At 54.6% G+C, this 15,782-nt stretch overlaps 1 protein-coding gene across 1 annotated transcript; it reads right to left on the bottom strand.

Moving 5' to 3' along the window:
- Positions 1 to 3,984: 3,984 nt before the first annotated feature.
- On the bottom strand, positions 3,985 to 8,433 carry LOC140699138 (ral guanine nucleotide dissociation stimulator-like). Its single transcript, XM_072970895.1, has 5 exons — positions 8,359 to 8,433; positions 7,663 to 7,722; positions 6,519 to 6,712; positions 6,207 to 6,318; positions 3,985 to 4,197 (listed from the first exon to the last, which is right to left on the bottom strand). The coding sequence occupies exons 1-5, from the start codon at positions 8,427 to 8,429 to the stop codon at positions 4,101 to 4,103; spliced, it is 534 nt and encodes a 177-aa protein (XP_072826996.1). The 5' UTR covers positions 8,430 to 8,433; the 3' UTR covers positions 3,985 to 4,100.
- Positions 8,434 to 15,782: the final 7,349 nt, after the last annotated feature.

Below are 15,782 nucleotides of genomic sequence, written 5' to 3' on the forward strand. Positions count from 1 at the left end.
ACCAACTGCCAGCAGCCGCTCGCCTGCCTGGCCAACGGAGGGCGGGTGGCGGAGGGAGGGGCCCGGCCTAGGAAGGCTCCGGGGCGGGGCCGGGCAGCGAGCGCGCCGATTGGCTCCTGTGGCCCAGGGGCGGGGCTGCGCCCTTAGGATAGACACGTGTGTGAACTGGTGTCCACATAATTTGCATTCTTTTTTTTCTGTTAGGAATAATTTTGCTGTGAACATGTGTATACCAGTTTTGTGAGGATCTATATTTTCATTTCTCACAGCTATCTGCCTGAGATTGTCACGGCTGGGTTATAAGGAAACTCTATGGCCTTTTTAGAAACTGCCCGTTTCCCAAGTGGCTGCACGATTTTATATATTTCCACTAGTAGACTATGAGGGTTTCAGGTTATCTCTAAATTATAGCCAACATCTGTTACCATCTGTCTTTTGATGACAGTCATCCTCATGGTTGTAAAGTGGCATCTCCTTTTGGTTTTGGATTGTGCTTCCCTGATACTGAGCTTCTCTCATATGCTTTTTAGCCATTAGTTTTGTCTTCTTTGGAGCAACATGTATTAGCAATTTTATATTCTACACAAAAGACTTTTCAGAAATATGATTTGTAAAAAATATTCTCTCATTCTGTGGGGTGTCCATTACTTTCTTGAGAATGTCCTTTGAAGCAGAAAAATCATTTAATTTTGGTAAAGTTAATTTCTTTTTTCTATTCTTGCTTGTGTTTTCGTGTCATAGCTAAAGCTATGTTGACTTCCAAGTTCACATTTTGGCTCTTTTTACCTTCTAGCCTGGCACTGCCTCTTCCCCTCTCCAACCTGCTTGCCTTCCTGAATCAAAACTAACCATACCTTAATTGATCCATCCTAGCTCCAAAGTGGAAGCACATGATAAGGGTTTAAGCGTCAGCCCTTCCTACAGAATTTGTGTGTTAATGGCAATTACTGGCCTGATGCTGAAAGGATAAACCTGAGCAGGTGGAACGAGACTATCAGTCAGCAGGTGGGAGAGGATTTGGGCAAGGAAGGGGCAGGCCCAGGCTGCGGGGGGAGGACAGGGGGGAATAGCACTCCCACCTCCCTCTTTCCCTTCACCTTCGTTGACCTTGAGGTTCTGCATCCGTAATGGGATAATACAACCCAATCTGGCAAGGTGGTGATGACACTTTACTCATGTCATTTATGAGCAACTTCTTGATACTAAGTAGTGGTCGGTTAATTGTGACTTTTCATCTTGGTGTGGCTGATAACTGAAGTGGGCACCCCCTTAGCATGAGATTGAACCCCCTTTTAACTCAGTCTTCTTAGCCTTTCCACATGCTCTAGGATGCCCTGGTCCTGTCATGAGACAGAGAGCTTCATCTTCAAGATCTAAAGTTGTATGAAAAGTGTATCCAGGAGTTGGTTGTGAGGTAAGAGCCTTGTCAAAGCTGGCCACCATGATGGAGGGGAAGTGCCCTGTGTGGGTCGCTGTGGCACAGGAAGGGCAACAGTTTGGAGCTAGGCCCTTCTGAGTAAGATGCACTGTCCCCTGCTTGCTGGCACCTGAAGACCTTAATTAGCACTTCTAAGACCCAGGATTCTCTCTTGTAGAATGGGCTCAGAAAGAAACCCTGCTTCACTGTGAGGCATAAAAGAAATGACAGTTCAGAAAGGTTTTGCATAGAGTTTGTGTTCAATAAATGCATCCTCTTCTCCTTGTCAAACATACAAGTGTGAAGGGCTATTGTTTTAAGAATTCTTCTCAATACTTTTGGCTTCTGGCCTTGGCAATTCAAGACGGCAGCCTGTGCCCCAGCTGGACTTGTTACTGTCATTGTGTTTTCCTTCCTGCCCATCAGAAGAAACTAGTTCAAACTTCCACACCCCTGACAGCAGTCAGGGAGGGGAGGGTCAGATGAGGACCATCTGCTCCTTGTTCTCCTGCAGAAGGGCACTGGCCAGCCATGTTTAGTGTTCAAGTCTCCCCCTGTCAGGTCTTTCGGGCTTAGATCTCACATCCTGATGCTTTCAGAGGGGGCGGGGTAGAAAAGCTGGATCCCGCAGCAGTGTCACTTGAGCCCAGCACTTACCAGGTTTCACAGGTGAAACTGGAGAGGAGCCTGGGCCCTGCTCTCATGCCTGAGCTCATGTCCCAAGCTCAGTGACTTTAGACAAATTGCCTAAGCTCCCTGTGTCTCAGCTCACTCATCTTTAAAACAGAAGTCACAGAGATGAAAGTAACTCCCTCATACAATTTTTTTTTATGAAGACTGAGTTATGCAGGCAAAGTGCTTCATCTGGTGCCCAGAACATGGTCAATAGTTAATAAATGTTAGCTGTTTTCTTATGTTACTCATATCATCATCCTTGATCCATGCAAGCTGCCCAGGGCTTAAGCAGGCCATATGTGATGTATTCCTTTTCTAGAAAAGTAAACTGAGGCTGCAAGTTTCATGGCCAGGGAGCCCACAGGAACGAGTGGCCGAGCCTGGATCCCTGCAAGATACTGCATGACAACAGTGTCCACACCACTACTTGATCATGCCCAAACACTGTTTCACAGGCCTGCCTGCATGGGAAAATGCAGATGCCTGGGCTACTCCTCAGATCTACTGAGGAGCCAGAGCCTGGAAATCTGTCTTTGTAAAGTGCCTCTCAAGGAATCCCAATGCCTAGCTGCTGTTGGGGTCGCCATCTTCATCCCCGAGCACAATGCTCATGGGTCAGTGCAGGGCAGGGGGACAGGACAGGCACTCCTGAAATAACAAACAGCTTCACAGCCAGCAGCCCAGGTGGACAGTGCTGCCTGCACAATAAGTAGGAGCTTACCGAGTTGTCGGGGAGGGAGATGGTCACTTTAATGCACACCAATTTTCTTCCAGGTCAATGACTTCTTTCTAGATTAAATAATTTCATTGCATCCTGTGGCTTTGTAGAGAAAGTCTATTTGCATTGAATTGGAACATTCTTTGTCAAGATATTATATTTGCCCTGGACACGGCTAATTGCAAGGAGGTAGCCAAAACAAATGTGGCCCCTTGCAAGGGGCCCCTGGGGACACAGGTGATCCAAAAATGGCACTGTACCTGCCCTCCACAGGCATTGCTCCTGTAAAGGTGGAGGCGAATCTCCCCAGAGGGAAATGGCATTCACCCCACACTTGCTCTGACTTTGATCTGACCTACTTATAGAGAGGCCTGGACCCTTGGGCGCTTCTAGAAACACAAGGGCCCAAAGTCAGAGGGTGGCTCTGATTTTGAAGAGCTACACTTACCACAAAGTAACCTCGTGTACCAGAATGCTAAGGAAACACATTATGGCTCATTAGTATCCTTCTTCCATCACCCACAGCTAGGAGATGATTCTCCAAAGACACACCCTCAGGAAAGTCATCAGGTGTAGAGGGTCTGGCAGCTGAGGAAGGTGCCTATGTATGATGACCTGCTGTGGGGACAGATTCAGGAGAGTCCCTGTTTCAAATACATTTTCAGACCTGCCCTATTTTCCCTCATTCAGCAAAGCGAGCATGTCTTCTTGGCGATCTGCTTGGCATGACACCTTTAATACGCTCAAAACCTCGGCGAGGACTCCGCTCCCACGTGGCTGAGCATAGGTTATAATATAGCACAGGGAAGGCTGTTGTAGGCAAAGGATCAGGTAATGAAAGTCATAACCTGTCCCACTCCCATGGATCCTATCATCACTGTTCTTTATTCTGACCCTGATGCTCCTTAAGGATACACAGGATTTTAGCAGAGCTCCCCAGGGGAAAGCAGAATCAGTGCTCTGAAGATACAAGACAGTGTGGACCCACCTTGGCTGTGCTGAGCAGAGTTTTCCTTTGAAGTGACTCCCATTGAGGCCTACTGCCCTCCTTGAATTTCCTCCTAAGGATTGAGGGACAACCCCACTGTCCTGTGAGCAGAACACTTGCTCCCAAAGATCTACATCACACACACACTAAAGACAACATAATTTAAATATACCTACAACATTACACTTACCGTTAAAGTGTTTTAATTAAGTAGATACTTAGAGATGGTTGAAGGGAGAGAAAAAGGGTCAGAGGTAGACACAGATGGGGGCTGGACACAGAATTATATACTTGTATATATGTCACAAGGGCAGGGTCACAGGGAGTGTTGATGGAGGTCCTGAGCTGGGCCCTGGGTCCACAGCAGACAAGAGAGAGGAGATTGATGCCTCACAGGACCTGCAGGGAGAGAGTGGGAATGTGCTGGGGTCACTTGTCCACATCCCCACCCTGTGTGTCTGGTGCAGAGAAGTGAGTCTATCCAAACAAAGACACACATGGCCCTTTGCTGTTCACATTAACAATAAAATGTCAACACAGTTTTGAAATGTATCGCAAGTATCTTTGTCTAATTGAATCTAAAATGATGTTGAATTTGAAAAAAATGAGATGACCCTCTATTACCAGTCATTTTTTCACTTATCATGTGTAATGATCGTATCCACTGAAAATGCTAGAAAACATGACTTTCAAAAATGAATCATGTTCCTTGTCATCCCTTGTCCTTAAAGGACTTGCTTCTATTGCTCCTGCTGCCAGCTTCCTCCACAGCCATGTCTTCTTCATCTCTGAAAGCGGAGCCCTGTCCTGTCTTCCCCAGGCAGCTTCTAAATCTAGGATCCTTCCCTGTACTTTCTGAGCACGAGCCCTGCCCACTTTCCTAGGATGGCAGGCACTTCCCAGCATGTCTTCTCTCCTTTTGTGGATTCAGAGCTTCTCCCAGACCAGGAAGCTCCTCAATCAGTTGTCAGCCTGCTCTATGCTCAGGGCTTGACATACAGTAAATAGTCAAACAAGATTTGGACATCATTCACCTAAAGAAGTTATGCACTGTTTCTGATGTCATCCTAAAATTAGAATTAAATCCCAGAAAAGAATCAGGATGTCTTGAAGTAAAAGGGCTGGTTTGTTGTTTACAAGGTCTGCAAACCAGGAACACACAGTTTTCACCTGTAATGGACAGTATGAACCCCGGGGGTTGATGGGTTGAAGGATTGCTCAAAGCCAAACCACAGAATGCATAGGTGGGCGACTTGCAAGGGGATTGGACGGCCTGTGCAGCCTGACTACTGATCCTCACAGCTGAACCGCAAGCTTTCCATGACTGACTGACACTGGAACATCTCCTTAGAGATTTGACCAGGTGGGGCCCTTAGCAGAATCAAAGACAGGTGTTGTATGTGGTTTTCTAACAACTTGGAAGTATGTGAGTGAACCCCGGACCATCACGAACTACACAGTATCTCAAGCTTCCAAAACCTTGAAGTGGACATGGGGGGTCGTGGATTGTGTACTGAAGGCTTTTTCTCAAGGTGAATTTGGTTTTGCCTTCAGACTTGGGTGTGATCATTTCTGGCCACGTCCTACAAAGCGACACTGAGCCTGTGCTCTTAAGCATCAAGGTTGAGCCTCAGCTCAGGCAGGCATTCCCCTGGGTCCACTGATCTCTCCTTTGTCTGCTCCCAGTCGAATAAGGACTTTTATATTTCCCCCTTCAGGTAGAGCTCAGAATCTCCTCCATGTGAGGACATATGTTGCATGCATGGGGGCATCTATTTCAGGCAGAGAAAACAGAGGTCACTGAGCGTGGTCTCACTGAGTCACCTCAAAACACTGGATCCCCAGAATTTATTCTGATGGACATCATCGGTGACACCACCCCATATTTCTGGATTTGGGGGAAAGGCAGAGGTCCCTCCCCTGCAGAAGCTGAATGCATGGAAGCCGTTCCTGTAGACTGGAGAAGGGCGGGGCGGTGGGTCACTGCTGGGGGACACTGAGGGACAGGAAGGCATCTAAGCACCTCCCAGGATGCCTGGCCTGGGGACCGAAACTTCCTGCAGTTTCCCTGGCACGTGATACATTTTGCAAAGCATGTTTCTGTTCATCTGACCTCAAGTGGGTGCCACTGTTGCAAATAAATATCCCCTGAAGGGAACATATCAAAGAGCGTCCTAATCTTTAACGCAATATCCTGCCTTGATTTAAAGTTTTAGGTGTGTGAAACATAAACGAAAAAACAATGATAAACAATGTCTTCATCCATTACTGAGCCAGACACAACAGATAACAAGGAATATGTTATCACCTCAGAGAATAATCAGGAATTCTATTCACACACATGTCAGGAACAGTGGGCGTTCAGTCACTGAAAGCAGGGGAGGCAGCCAAGCCAGACTGATACTTACAGCACGTTCCTCTGCTCTGGCTCTGGCTCTGGCTCTGGCGCTGTCGCAGGCAGGAGAGCTGGAGCTGGCTCTCCACCCAGAGGGGTTTCCCCAGCGGGTTCTGGAGCTGGTGCTGTAGATCCAAGAAGGGAAACTCTCATCAATAGGACTGCTTTCCCACGTGTCTCCCAAAGCCAGGAGAGCCCTCACTGCTACACAATCAAATCTCACTTCAGGATTCCACTCCCAGGGAGTCTTCCCAGACTCTGCTCTGTGGGGTCCAGTGCCTTCCCCACCCCACCCACCAGATCCCCCACCCTGCATCTTCCTAACCATCACTGTCTGCCTCTGGGAGTTCGAGTTGCTCCAGCTGTGCCAGGAGGAGGTGGGACTGACGCTCCAGGTCTGAGCCAGGGATGCTGAGCTCGATGTAAGCAACAACAGTCTTCAGGCAGGGGAATTCTGGAGGCTGGTGGAAATAGTCTGGGTAATGGAACATCCAGCTGCCCAGGATGGAGGCCATGGTCCTGGGGGTAGTCAGGGGGACACCAGAGTCAGAGCCATGGCCGTTCCTACCACGTTGGGCTCCCAGGTTAGCCCTGCAGGGACCTGGGCCTTTTTGCCTTTGGCTCCTGCCCATCCAGAGGCCGGCTCTGCTCCATGTCCCATCTCAGCTGGCAGTGTGGGCAGAGGCGGGCTTGGACACAGAGGAGGGGCTGCTACAAGCCTTCTGAAGGGACAGCCCTGGCTCAATGGCGTGACCACCTGTCCACGACTTCAGGGACACTTGTCACACTGCTATGTCCCTCTCCCTGCCCCTCCCCACTGGATGGCACGTCTGTGAGGACAGGCAGGCTGTGTGCTCTGGCCACTGCCCACTAAGGGACACGGGAACTGCTCTATGAGTGCCTGAGCCAGGAGGGAACAGACAGGCTGTGTCGGCCATCCAGGCTGCCCACGGGCCTCCACACTTCTCAGACTATACCTCCTGCACCTGCTGGCTGCAGAATCCTCCAGGGACCCTGCCTGGGTCTCCTCATGCCCCTGCCACTCAGCATCATCAGGATGGGCTCAGCTGTCCCCTGAGGCTCCCTGGGTCCCCTGAGCACCAGCTGAGTCCCCACCATTGAGGCTCCCCTTGATGGTGGGCAGGATGCTCTCCACCCCTCGTGTTCTGTGTCTCCCAAAGGGTGTGTGGGCATGGATGGGATGGATAGGGGATGCTTGTGGGTTTTCTCCACTTTTGACTCTGTCCTCTGACCTCCCAGATGCCCCTCACAGTGCCACAGTCCCATCCACAGCTCTCTGGGTCTCGTCTCTTCTATGCCAGGGGAAGCCCTAGGACTTCTGCTCTCAAGCCAGACTCGCAGGATATGCGGGATCCAGGATTCCGCCCACCTCTGCCCAACCAGAGAGCCCAGAGTTTCACACACTATTTGGGGAAGGAGTCCTTCCCGCTTCAATCCAACAAACTCACTCTTTCAGCTGGTGCAGGGGTCCCTCATCATCTTCCGTAACAGGGAGGACGCATCCGTATCTAGAGGAGAGCAGGAAGGCGTCACATGCACTGTCCCGAGCACACTAGCTGGATGTGCTGTCTAGTGTGACAGTGTGACACCCGAGAGAATGGAAGCCCTGGAGGGCAGGGCTGATGTCTGCTCGATGCATTAAATGATGGTTGTTCCTAGAAAAGCCCCTGTCCCTGGGGGCCCTTCCTATACATTTGAGGAATGAGTGAGAGAGCCCACCTGGCCCCACGGCACATATCTGAGTGGGCCTGGGACCCCACTTGACCCTCCCAGGGATCCCTGCTCTCACTATCCCAGGACAGGGACAGCTAATGGCGTCACAGATCCCCTTTGAAATGGGAAAACAATTGCGCCCAAGGCCGAAGTCCCAGTGACACAGGAGGCAGACGCTAGCCCTTGGGCAGGAGGACAATGACAAATTTGCACAACCACAGCCCCATCAGCTGCCCTCTCCGTGAGCCAGGTCCCCGGAGAGCACCTTCCATGAAGGTCTCCGTCTGTTCCTACCCTCCTAGGGCCTGATCCACTCTTGACCCTAGTGTTCAGGGGGGACCCTGAGGCTCAGAGAGGTAGAGGAACAATGCCTCATGGCTCTGATGGTAGGTGGCCAGGTCCCCAATGTCCCATGAAGACACAGTGCTCACCTTCGGAACAGATGGTCCAGCACCTGCTGGGCAGTGGCAAAAGTTCGATAACTGCCCAGAAATGTGTTCATATAGGATGGCTGGCCACCCAGGACGGCAGGCACCAGTTTTGCCACCAGCTTCTCCAGGCTGTGTCGCCGGAGGCTCCAAGCCCTATAGGCCTCATCACTGCTCCCTGATGGTCCAGCTCACCCCTGGGGTGGAAAGAGGAGAGACATGAATCAGAGGCAGCACCGGGGACCCCCAGGCACTTCGGGCTGGAAATTAGACCGAATGCTCAAGCCTCAAGCTGTTGTGCCTGAGGTGGAACAGGGGAGCCCTGAGCAGATCCAAGGTTCTCGGCATCATCAGTACCAGGGGTGAAGGGCGATGATGAAATGCATCAGTGTCTCGGATCCCTGTGTCGGCACCGCAGTGCCGGCCCCTCCCTGCCTGCACCACTTCATCCCCGTGACTGCTGTCACAACACCCCGTTCAAGGGATGAGAACACAGCAGCTGAGCCTGGGCTGGGAGGGCTCAGGGTCTTCAGGTGAATGTGGACACTTGGGGATGGAGAAGAAACAGGACAACGTGTAGAAAAATGCAGAAATACCCTTGACTTTACGTATACTGAAGTTCTGTCCGAGTCTCTTTCTGAGATTCGGACTCATACGTGGGCACTGACTTTGCGTCTGGCCAAGGCAGGTCCTGGGTTGTGACGGCAGATGGGGGAGACGGGGCATCAGATCCCTTTGCCAGCAGCTCTCTTAAGAGGCAGCCCAGGGGAGAAGTGGGGCAGCAGCGGGGCCCGGGGCTTCCTGGGTGTGGAGTCTCCTCGCTCACACTCACCCTGAGCGCGTCCTGGGCTCTGCTGCTGTCGTGGGGCACCTGCGCCTCCTGCAGGGAGGTGGAGCGGGGATCTCCGTGGACCAGGTCCTGTCCCGTCCCGTGTGTGGAGTCCTGTAAATACAGTGCCCAGAGGCCAGGCAGGAGCCTCAGAGCCCTGTCTGCTTCTCCGACCCATAAGACATCTGCAGTCGTGACACACATCCACCACTGTCTGCACAGACCTCCTTCAGGGGCAGAAAAGCTGACAGAGTGGGAGCCTTGTATTCCCACTGACACAGAGAAGATGCCCCCCAGGGGTCCTCTATCCCCCTTATCAGCCCTGTCCTTGGGTGCGGCCATGACAGGACCCCCAGGTCACCAAGTGTTCAACAAGCCATTCCTGCCCAGAGGGGACACCTCCTCTCAAGTCCCCCTTCAGCGACATGGAGATGAGGGAAAGCGGGCCTGCCCAGGGAGGGCCCCCAATGGAGGCCGGTCCCAGACTGGCCTTCTCCAGGCCACCCAGCGTTACCTTAGGTGACCTCCTCAAAATAGGCCACAGGCGCCTGGGTGGAGGGTTCCACAGACGCCTGCAGCCACCGAAGAACCTCGCAGTCCAGGGTTTCCTGGCGGAGAAGCCCCGGGAGACCGGGAAACAAGAGGAGAACATCCTGTGTCTTCAACTGTCTCCAGCCAAGTGCACTGGCTCTGGAGCCGTCGTTAGAATGTGGGTGCCTGGTAACCAGGTTCCATTTCGGTTGGGGTCTGTTAAGGATGTGATGTCACTTCCTGGGGTCCACTTCCTGGAACCCCCTCCTCAGACAACACCTCCACACACAGCCCTCTGGGCTGCTGCCTGCTCACGCCCTTCTCCACGCGAACCCGCACCTTGCACAGTTAGAGCAGCCCCGCCGTCTCTATAGCTGCCGGGGAGGGTCTGCATGCAGCTTTGAGGAGACGCCCTGGCTTCCAGAATCCACTCCTCATCCTTACCTGTTCTCCATCCTGGGGAAGCCCTGGTGTGTGTCCAGGCCAGTGTGTCTCCCTAGCTGCCCAGTGGGAATGATTCTAGAAAGTACTTCTAGGGATGTCCTCAGGTGCAAGTGGAATAAGGCCTAAAAAATTGGAGAGTCATGTCACCTGTAGGTGTTGCCTGCGACCCAACTTATCTTCCTCTGACTTCCTCCTCCGTGTCTGTTCCTCTTATGATGGGACGCGATAATTCTTATTCAATGTCATTGTACACGGGTGTCAATGTGAGTGTCTTTGTGTGTGTGTGTGTGTGTGTGTGTGTGTGTGTGTGTATGTGTGTGTAAACCAGTGCTCACACTCTGTGTCGCCAGTAGGAAACAGTCCCCACACAGGAGAAATGGGCAATAGCATCCTGAGGTCTGAGGGTTTCGGTTCTCTAAGGCAAACCGAGTGAGAAAGCCTGAGGCCCTTGCTGGAAGGTTAGAGCTCATGAGTCAAGGTCACGCAGGTAGCAGGGCTGGAACTGGGATTAGAGACAGCCTGTGTCCACTGTGCACACTCAGTAGCACAGTCCTGGGAGCAGGAAAACTGTCCACTTGTCTGATTACACAGTCTGGCAGGCTGAACTTCTCCAGCTGGATATGCAGTGACCCAGGGACAGATGGGCAGATGGTGGCTCACATCAGTAGAGTGACGTGACCATCTCATAGGCTGCTTCCACGCATTCAGGGAGCTTCCGTCCAGGTAGGAGGAAGGCCAGCGAGTAAACTGAATGACAAGGAAGGATGTGATCAGGAAGTAATAATTGTTCTGATGGACTACAATGGGGACGTGAGAGAGAGCAAGGCCACGGGCAGCATGGCATGGAGGAAATGGCAGTAGGGGCCTCATGACCCGGGGGCCCAAGATTCTCAACTCGGCATCAGAGATAGCAAGGTCAGGGCGAGAGGGGGTGCCCACCCACAGGGAGCTGGCCTCTACCTCTAGCTCCGTGTGGCGGTCTGGCCTAGCTGCTTACCAAGGTCACGTCCTCCTGTTCGTGGGCACAGATGCAGCTGGACTCCATTTCCCGGCCTCCCTCGCAGTCGGGCATGCTCAGCTGTTGAGGTCTGACGGTGGCATGTGAACTTCAGCACAGCCCATGAAAATCTCCCACACGTTCTCCTTCACGTCCTTGAGACCTGAGAAGCCATATGTCGAAATGATAGATTCAGTGGATAAAATGAACCTGGATCCCTGAACTCTGGCTAGGAGAAGAGCTACCCACCAAGGAAGATAAACCCCTTTTGGACATTACGCAAGTGAAGAAAAGCCCGGGATTGTATTAAGCCACTGAGATAGTGGGGGTTCCATGTTCAGGCAGCTCACACGAGACTGATTCACGGAAGTCACTGTGTCATTGTCACGGCTGCTCATTTGGCCCGTTCTCAGCCTTATCATATTACCACTTACCTTTGTACTTTCAGGGCACTTTTCCTTCCTATAGGTCCCACTCCCTCAACTGGGATGGCAACAGGGCAGTCAGAGTTTTGCCCTTGTAAGGTGAGTGCTCTCTCTGGTCTCTGCTCCTTAGAGTGGATTCTGCCTTCACTGCTGTAGCATGTCAATGGATGCTCTTAGGGCCCTTGAAGCCATTTGTACTTTTCGGTGCTTTCTCTTTCAGCTCGCTTAGACGACTTGCTTTCTAGACTAGCACGAATACAGTCCTTATCTCAGTCCTTCCCCGAATTGTGATCATGTCTGAACTAGCGGGGCCCGGCTGAGTAGGACAGAACTGCCCAGACGCTGCTGTAGCTGCTTATTTCCATGTCCGACTGTACGCTTTTTCAGGAGAAGGAGTATTTCTTGGGCACCAGGCACAGTATCAGGCACACAGGAGGCGTTCAACGAATGCTCGCTGAAGGAACGAGTAGGGTCACTCCATGTGCTCAAACACACCGGGATGCTATGGAAAGAATCCGCAGCTTTTTCTTTCCCCCTCCCCTTTTTGGTATTTTATTTAAAAAGGTTGATTTATATAGACAGGTATTTGGGCAATTAATTAATCTTTCTTTATCATTTGGTCAATTTTCCGTGGAGAGCACAATGTTTCAGTGATACATGAACATACATATATTCTTTGGAAAATGTCTTTGGCTGTGAGCTACCACAAGATCTCGTATGTATTTCCCTGTGCTATACAGTATAATCTTGTTCATCTATTCTGCATCTGCCTGTCAGTATCTGCACATTCCAACTCCCAGGTTGTCCCGTCCCACGCCCCTCCCCCTTGGCAGCCACAAGTTTGTTTTCTATTTCTATGAGTGTGTCTGTTTTGTATTTATGCTGTTTTCTGTTTTTCCTTTTTTTTTTTTTTTTCCATCCAAACCATCTTTAAAGCGACAGCCTAGGGAAGCCTGCTCCCAAGATGTCGAAGGCGTGGCCTGGGCCGCGCGCGGAATTGGGGCGGGGCGGGGAGGGGCGGTATGAGCTGTGCCTGGAGGGCCAGAACAGGAGGGGAGAAATCTGCAGTGGAGGGGCAGGGGAAGGGGTGGGCCAGGAGCGGGGAGCCCGGTTGGGGCGGTCTAGGCTGGGCTGGGTGAGCCAGGGCGGCGGGCGGAGGCGGCTGCTGCGCAGGGAGCCTGGGGCTGGGTTCGTTCTCGGCCATGCCAGGCGAGCCTGGGCTTGGGGCGGGGGGCGATCTCGGCTGCAGCCGGACAGCTGGTGTGGGGGGCGGCCTTGGCCGCGCGGGGAGAGCCGGGACGCGGGGAGAGCCGGGGCCGGGGTCGTTCTCGGCCGCGCCGGGAGAGCCTGGGCATGGGGCGGGGGGCGATCACGGCTGCGGCGGGACAGCTGGGGCGGGGGTCGTTCTCGGCCGCGACGGGAAAGCCGCTGCATGCGGCGGGGGGCGATCTCGGCTGCAGCGGGACAGCTGGTGTTGGGGGCGGCCTTGGTCGCGCGGGGGGAGCCGCGGCGCAGGGACAGCTGGGGTGGGGGGCGTCCTCGGCCGCGCGGGGAGAGCCAAGGCAGGGAGCGGCCTCGGCCGGGCGTGGAGAGCCAGTGCGGGAGTCGTTCTCGGGCGCGCATGGAAAGCCGGGGCTGGGGCGGGGGGCGATCTCGGCTGCGGCTGTACAGTGTAGTACGGAGGTGGCCTCTGCCGCGCGGGCAGACCCTGGCCGCGTGGAGAGCAGGGGCGCGGGCGGCCTCCGCCGCGCCGGGGGAGCTGGGGCATGGGGCGGGGGCCGATCTCGGCTGCGGCGTGAGAGATGTGGTGGGAGGCGGCCTTGGCCGCGCGTGGAGAGCCCGGGCGCGGGGAGAGCCGGGGTCGGGGTCGTTCTCGGCCTCGCCGGGAGAGCCTGGGCATGGGGCGGGGGGCGATCACGCCTGCAGCGGGACAGCTGGGGCGGGGGTCGGTCTCGGCCGCGCCGGGAAAGCCATTGTGTGGGACGGGGCGATCTCGTCTGCGGCTGTACACTCTGGTCCGGGGGTGTCCTCTGCCGCGCAGGAATAGCCGGGGCGCGGGGAGAGCCGGGGCGCGGGGAGAGCCGGGCCGGGGGTCGTTCTCGGCCGCGCCGGGAAAGCCGGGGCATGGGGCGATGGGCGATTATGGCTGCGGCGGGACAGCTGGGGTGGGGGGCGGCCTTGTCGGCGCGGGGAGAGCCGGGGCGCCTGGAGAGCCGGGGCGGGGGTCAGTCTCCGCTGCGCAGATCATGGCGGGTTGGGCCTGCGGGCGGGATCCTGTGGGCAGAGCTGAGCTGCCTGCCGAGACTGTTGAGAGGCGCGGGACTCCCGGATGCTTGGCCTGAGGTGGCGGCTGGGGGCTCGGTGCCTGCCTGGAGGCCGCAGGGAGAAGGCGGGCCTGGGGCTGGGGCTGGGGCTGGGGCTGGCGTCCCTCCAGCTCCGAGAAGGGACCCGCGCCCGCGCACTACCAGCTAGTCTTCACCTGCAATGTATGTGGGACTGGGTCCTCCAAGCATATCTCCAAGCTTGCCTATCACCAGGGTGTGGTCATTGTGACCTGTCCTGCCTGCCAGACCCACCACACCATCCCCGACAACCTGGGGTGCTTCTCGGACCTGGATGGGAAGAGGAATATTAAAGAAATCCTGGCAGCCAGAAGGGAGAAGGTATGACAAGTGGCTGGCAAGGGGGTCCAGGAGCTTGTTTTAGAGGCTGCGGGGTCCCCCAAGCCACCAGTGCCGTGGCAGGTGCTGAGGACCAGGATCCCACCCAACCTGGCAAGAAGGAGGCCAGCTGACTCAACTTCTGCCTTCAAGAAGGATACTCTGGCCCTGGGCCGCTCTGGACGTGCCTATTTTTTTGTTGTTGTTTTTGTTATCAGTAGCTATCAGTTGCAGATGTGGGGCGTGGGGGTCTCCTGCTCTCCCTGGTTCTGGAGTCAAAACGACTCCCGAGAACCCTCTGTGGGCTGCAGCTGGGGCCTTCTGCAGCTACAGGCCATGTCCCAGTGGGAAGGGGCTGGACATGGAGTCTGAGTCCTTCCTGGCTGCGGCTGTGTGGCCTTGGGCAGGTCACTGTGCCCCTGTGAGCCTCTGTCTTCCTGTCTCCAGATGAGAATGCGCAGAGCGCCACCTTGTCAGGAGGACAGGCAGAAAGACAAGACTCAGGACAGACATGGGGTGGCTCAGTCCTGTCCCAAATGTCAAGGCGCCCATCTTGCTGGCTCTCAGGGATTCCAGGAAAGGACGGCCAGTTAGCCAGTGTACTTCCTGGGTGCAGGATCAGCACCCCCACACCCCTCTGCAGATCTTGTCCCTCTGGCCAGACACAAGGAGCCCCCACAGATCCTTCTGTGGCACCTGCTGTCCCCTGGACAGCACTGGTGGACAAGTGCCAACCTCAGCCCTGACTTTTGGCCACTGGCCAAGCGGTCAGGAAACCAGGCCACTCGCCGTCTCCACTGACAGGCCAGGCAGCCGTGGTGACAAAGGGAGTGGGTGCGAGGGGTGCTGTCTGACGGTTGGTGGGCCGCGTGCCGCGTGCCCTGCATTTGTCTCCCAGCCTTGTTTGACTGTTTCTCAGGAAGTTCCTGTGTTTATGAGAGCGTGTTTATTTCCAGAAGCCTTCTGGGCAGTGTGAGCGTCAGCATTAAACAGCAGCCACCATCTTACAGGATCCCGGCAGGATGCGCGCTCCCAGTTGCCGACCCCGACGGCCCTGGCCTCAGCATGGTTCTCCAGGCACTGGCAGTCTGTGCTCTGACTCGGTTACCCCCGTCCTTCCCGTGGCGAACAAGCCTGCATTATTCCAGCCCAGAGCCCCCCGTTCCATTTGTGAAGTCCAACCTGGAGGCTGAGCCAGCAGCCCCACCACGGCCTGCTCTCCCACAGAGGCCCCAGGCGACCCACTGGCCTTGAAATGCCTGAGCTGCAGGGCTGGGTAGTGGTGTGGCTGCCTAGCTGAGCCCAGACGCTTAGGACCAGAATTTGGGGAGGTCCTGGGAGCTGGCTGGACTCTGAGAGTGCAGGGCTGGGCCTTGGAGGGCCACTGAGACCAATCCCGCCCTCCACGGATGTGGAAACGGAGGCCTGTGGTTTGGACATGTATGCTAGCCGTTTTTTATTGTCTGTTTTCTGACACTTTGACACCTGGGTCCCACTGAGCCTGGAGGGGCTGCCCCTCCCAGGGCTAGTCAGTTCCTAGA

The sequence above is a fragment of the Vicugna pacos genome, chromosome 11 (assembly GCF_048564905.1).
Source record: "Vicugna pacos chromosome 11, VicPac4, whole genome shotgun sequence".
In the NCBI taxonomy this organism is placed as follows: domain Eukaryota; kingdom Metazoa; phylum Chordata; class Mammalia; order Artiodactyla; family Camelidae; genus Vicugna; species Vicugna pacos.

What these genes read in the sequence shown, in the direction of transcription:
- LOC140699138 (XM_072970895.1), bottom strand. Translation starts at nt 8,429, where the DNA reads ATGAACACATTTCTGGGCAGTTATCGAACTTTTGCCACTGCCCAGCAG. An exon ending in CCCCTGCACCAGCTGAAAGA is followed by an intron (nt 6,713 to 7,662) that starts GTGAGTTTGTTG and finishes GACTACCCCCAG; the next exon opens with GACCATGGCCTCCATCCTGG. An exon ending in CCAGAGCAGAGGAACGTGCT is followed by an intron (nt 4,198 to 6,206) that starts GTAAGTATCAGT and finishes CTCTCCCTGCAG; the next exon opens with GTCCTGTGAGGCATCAATCT.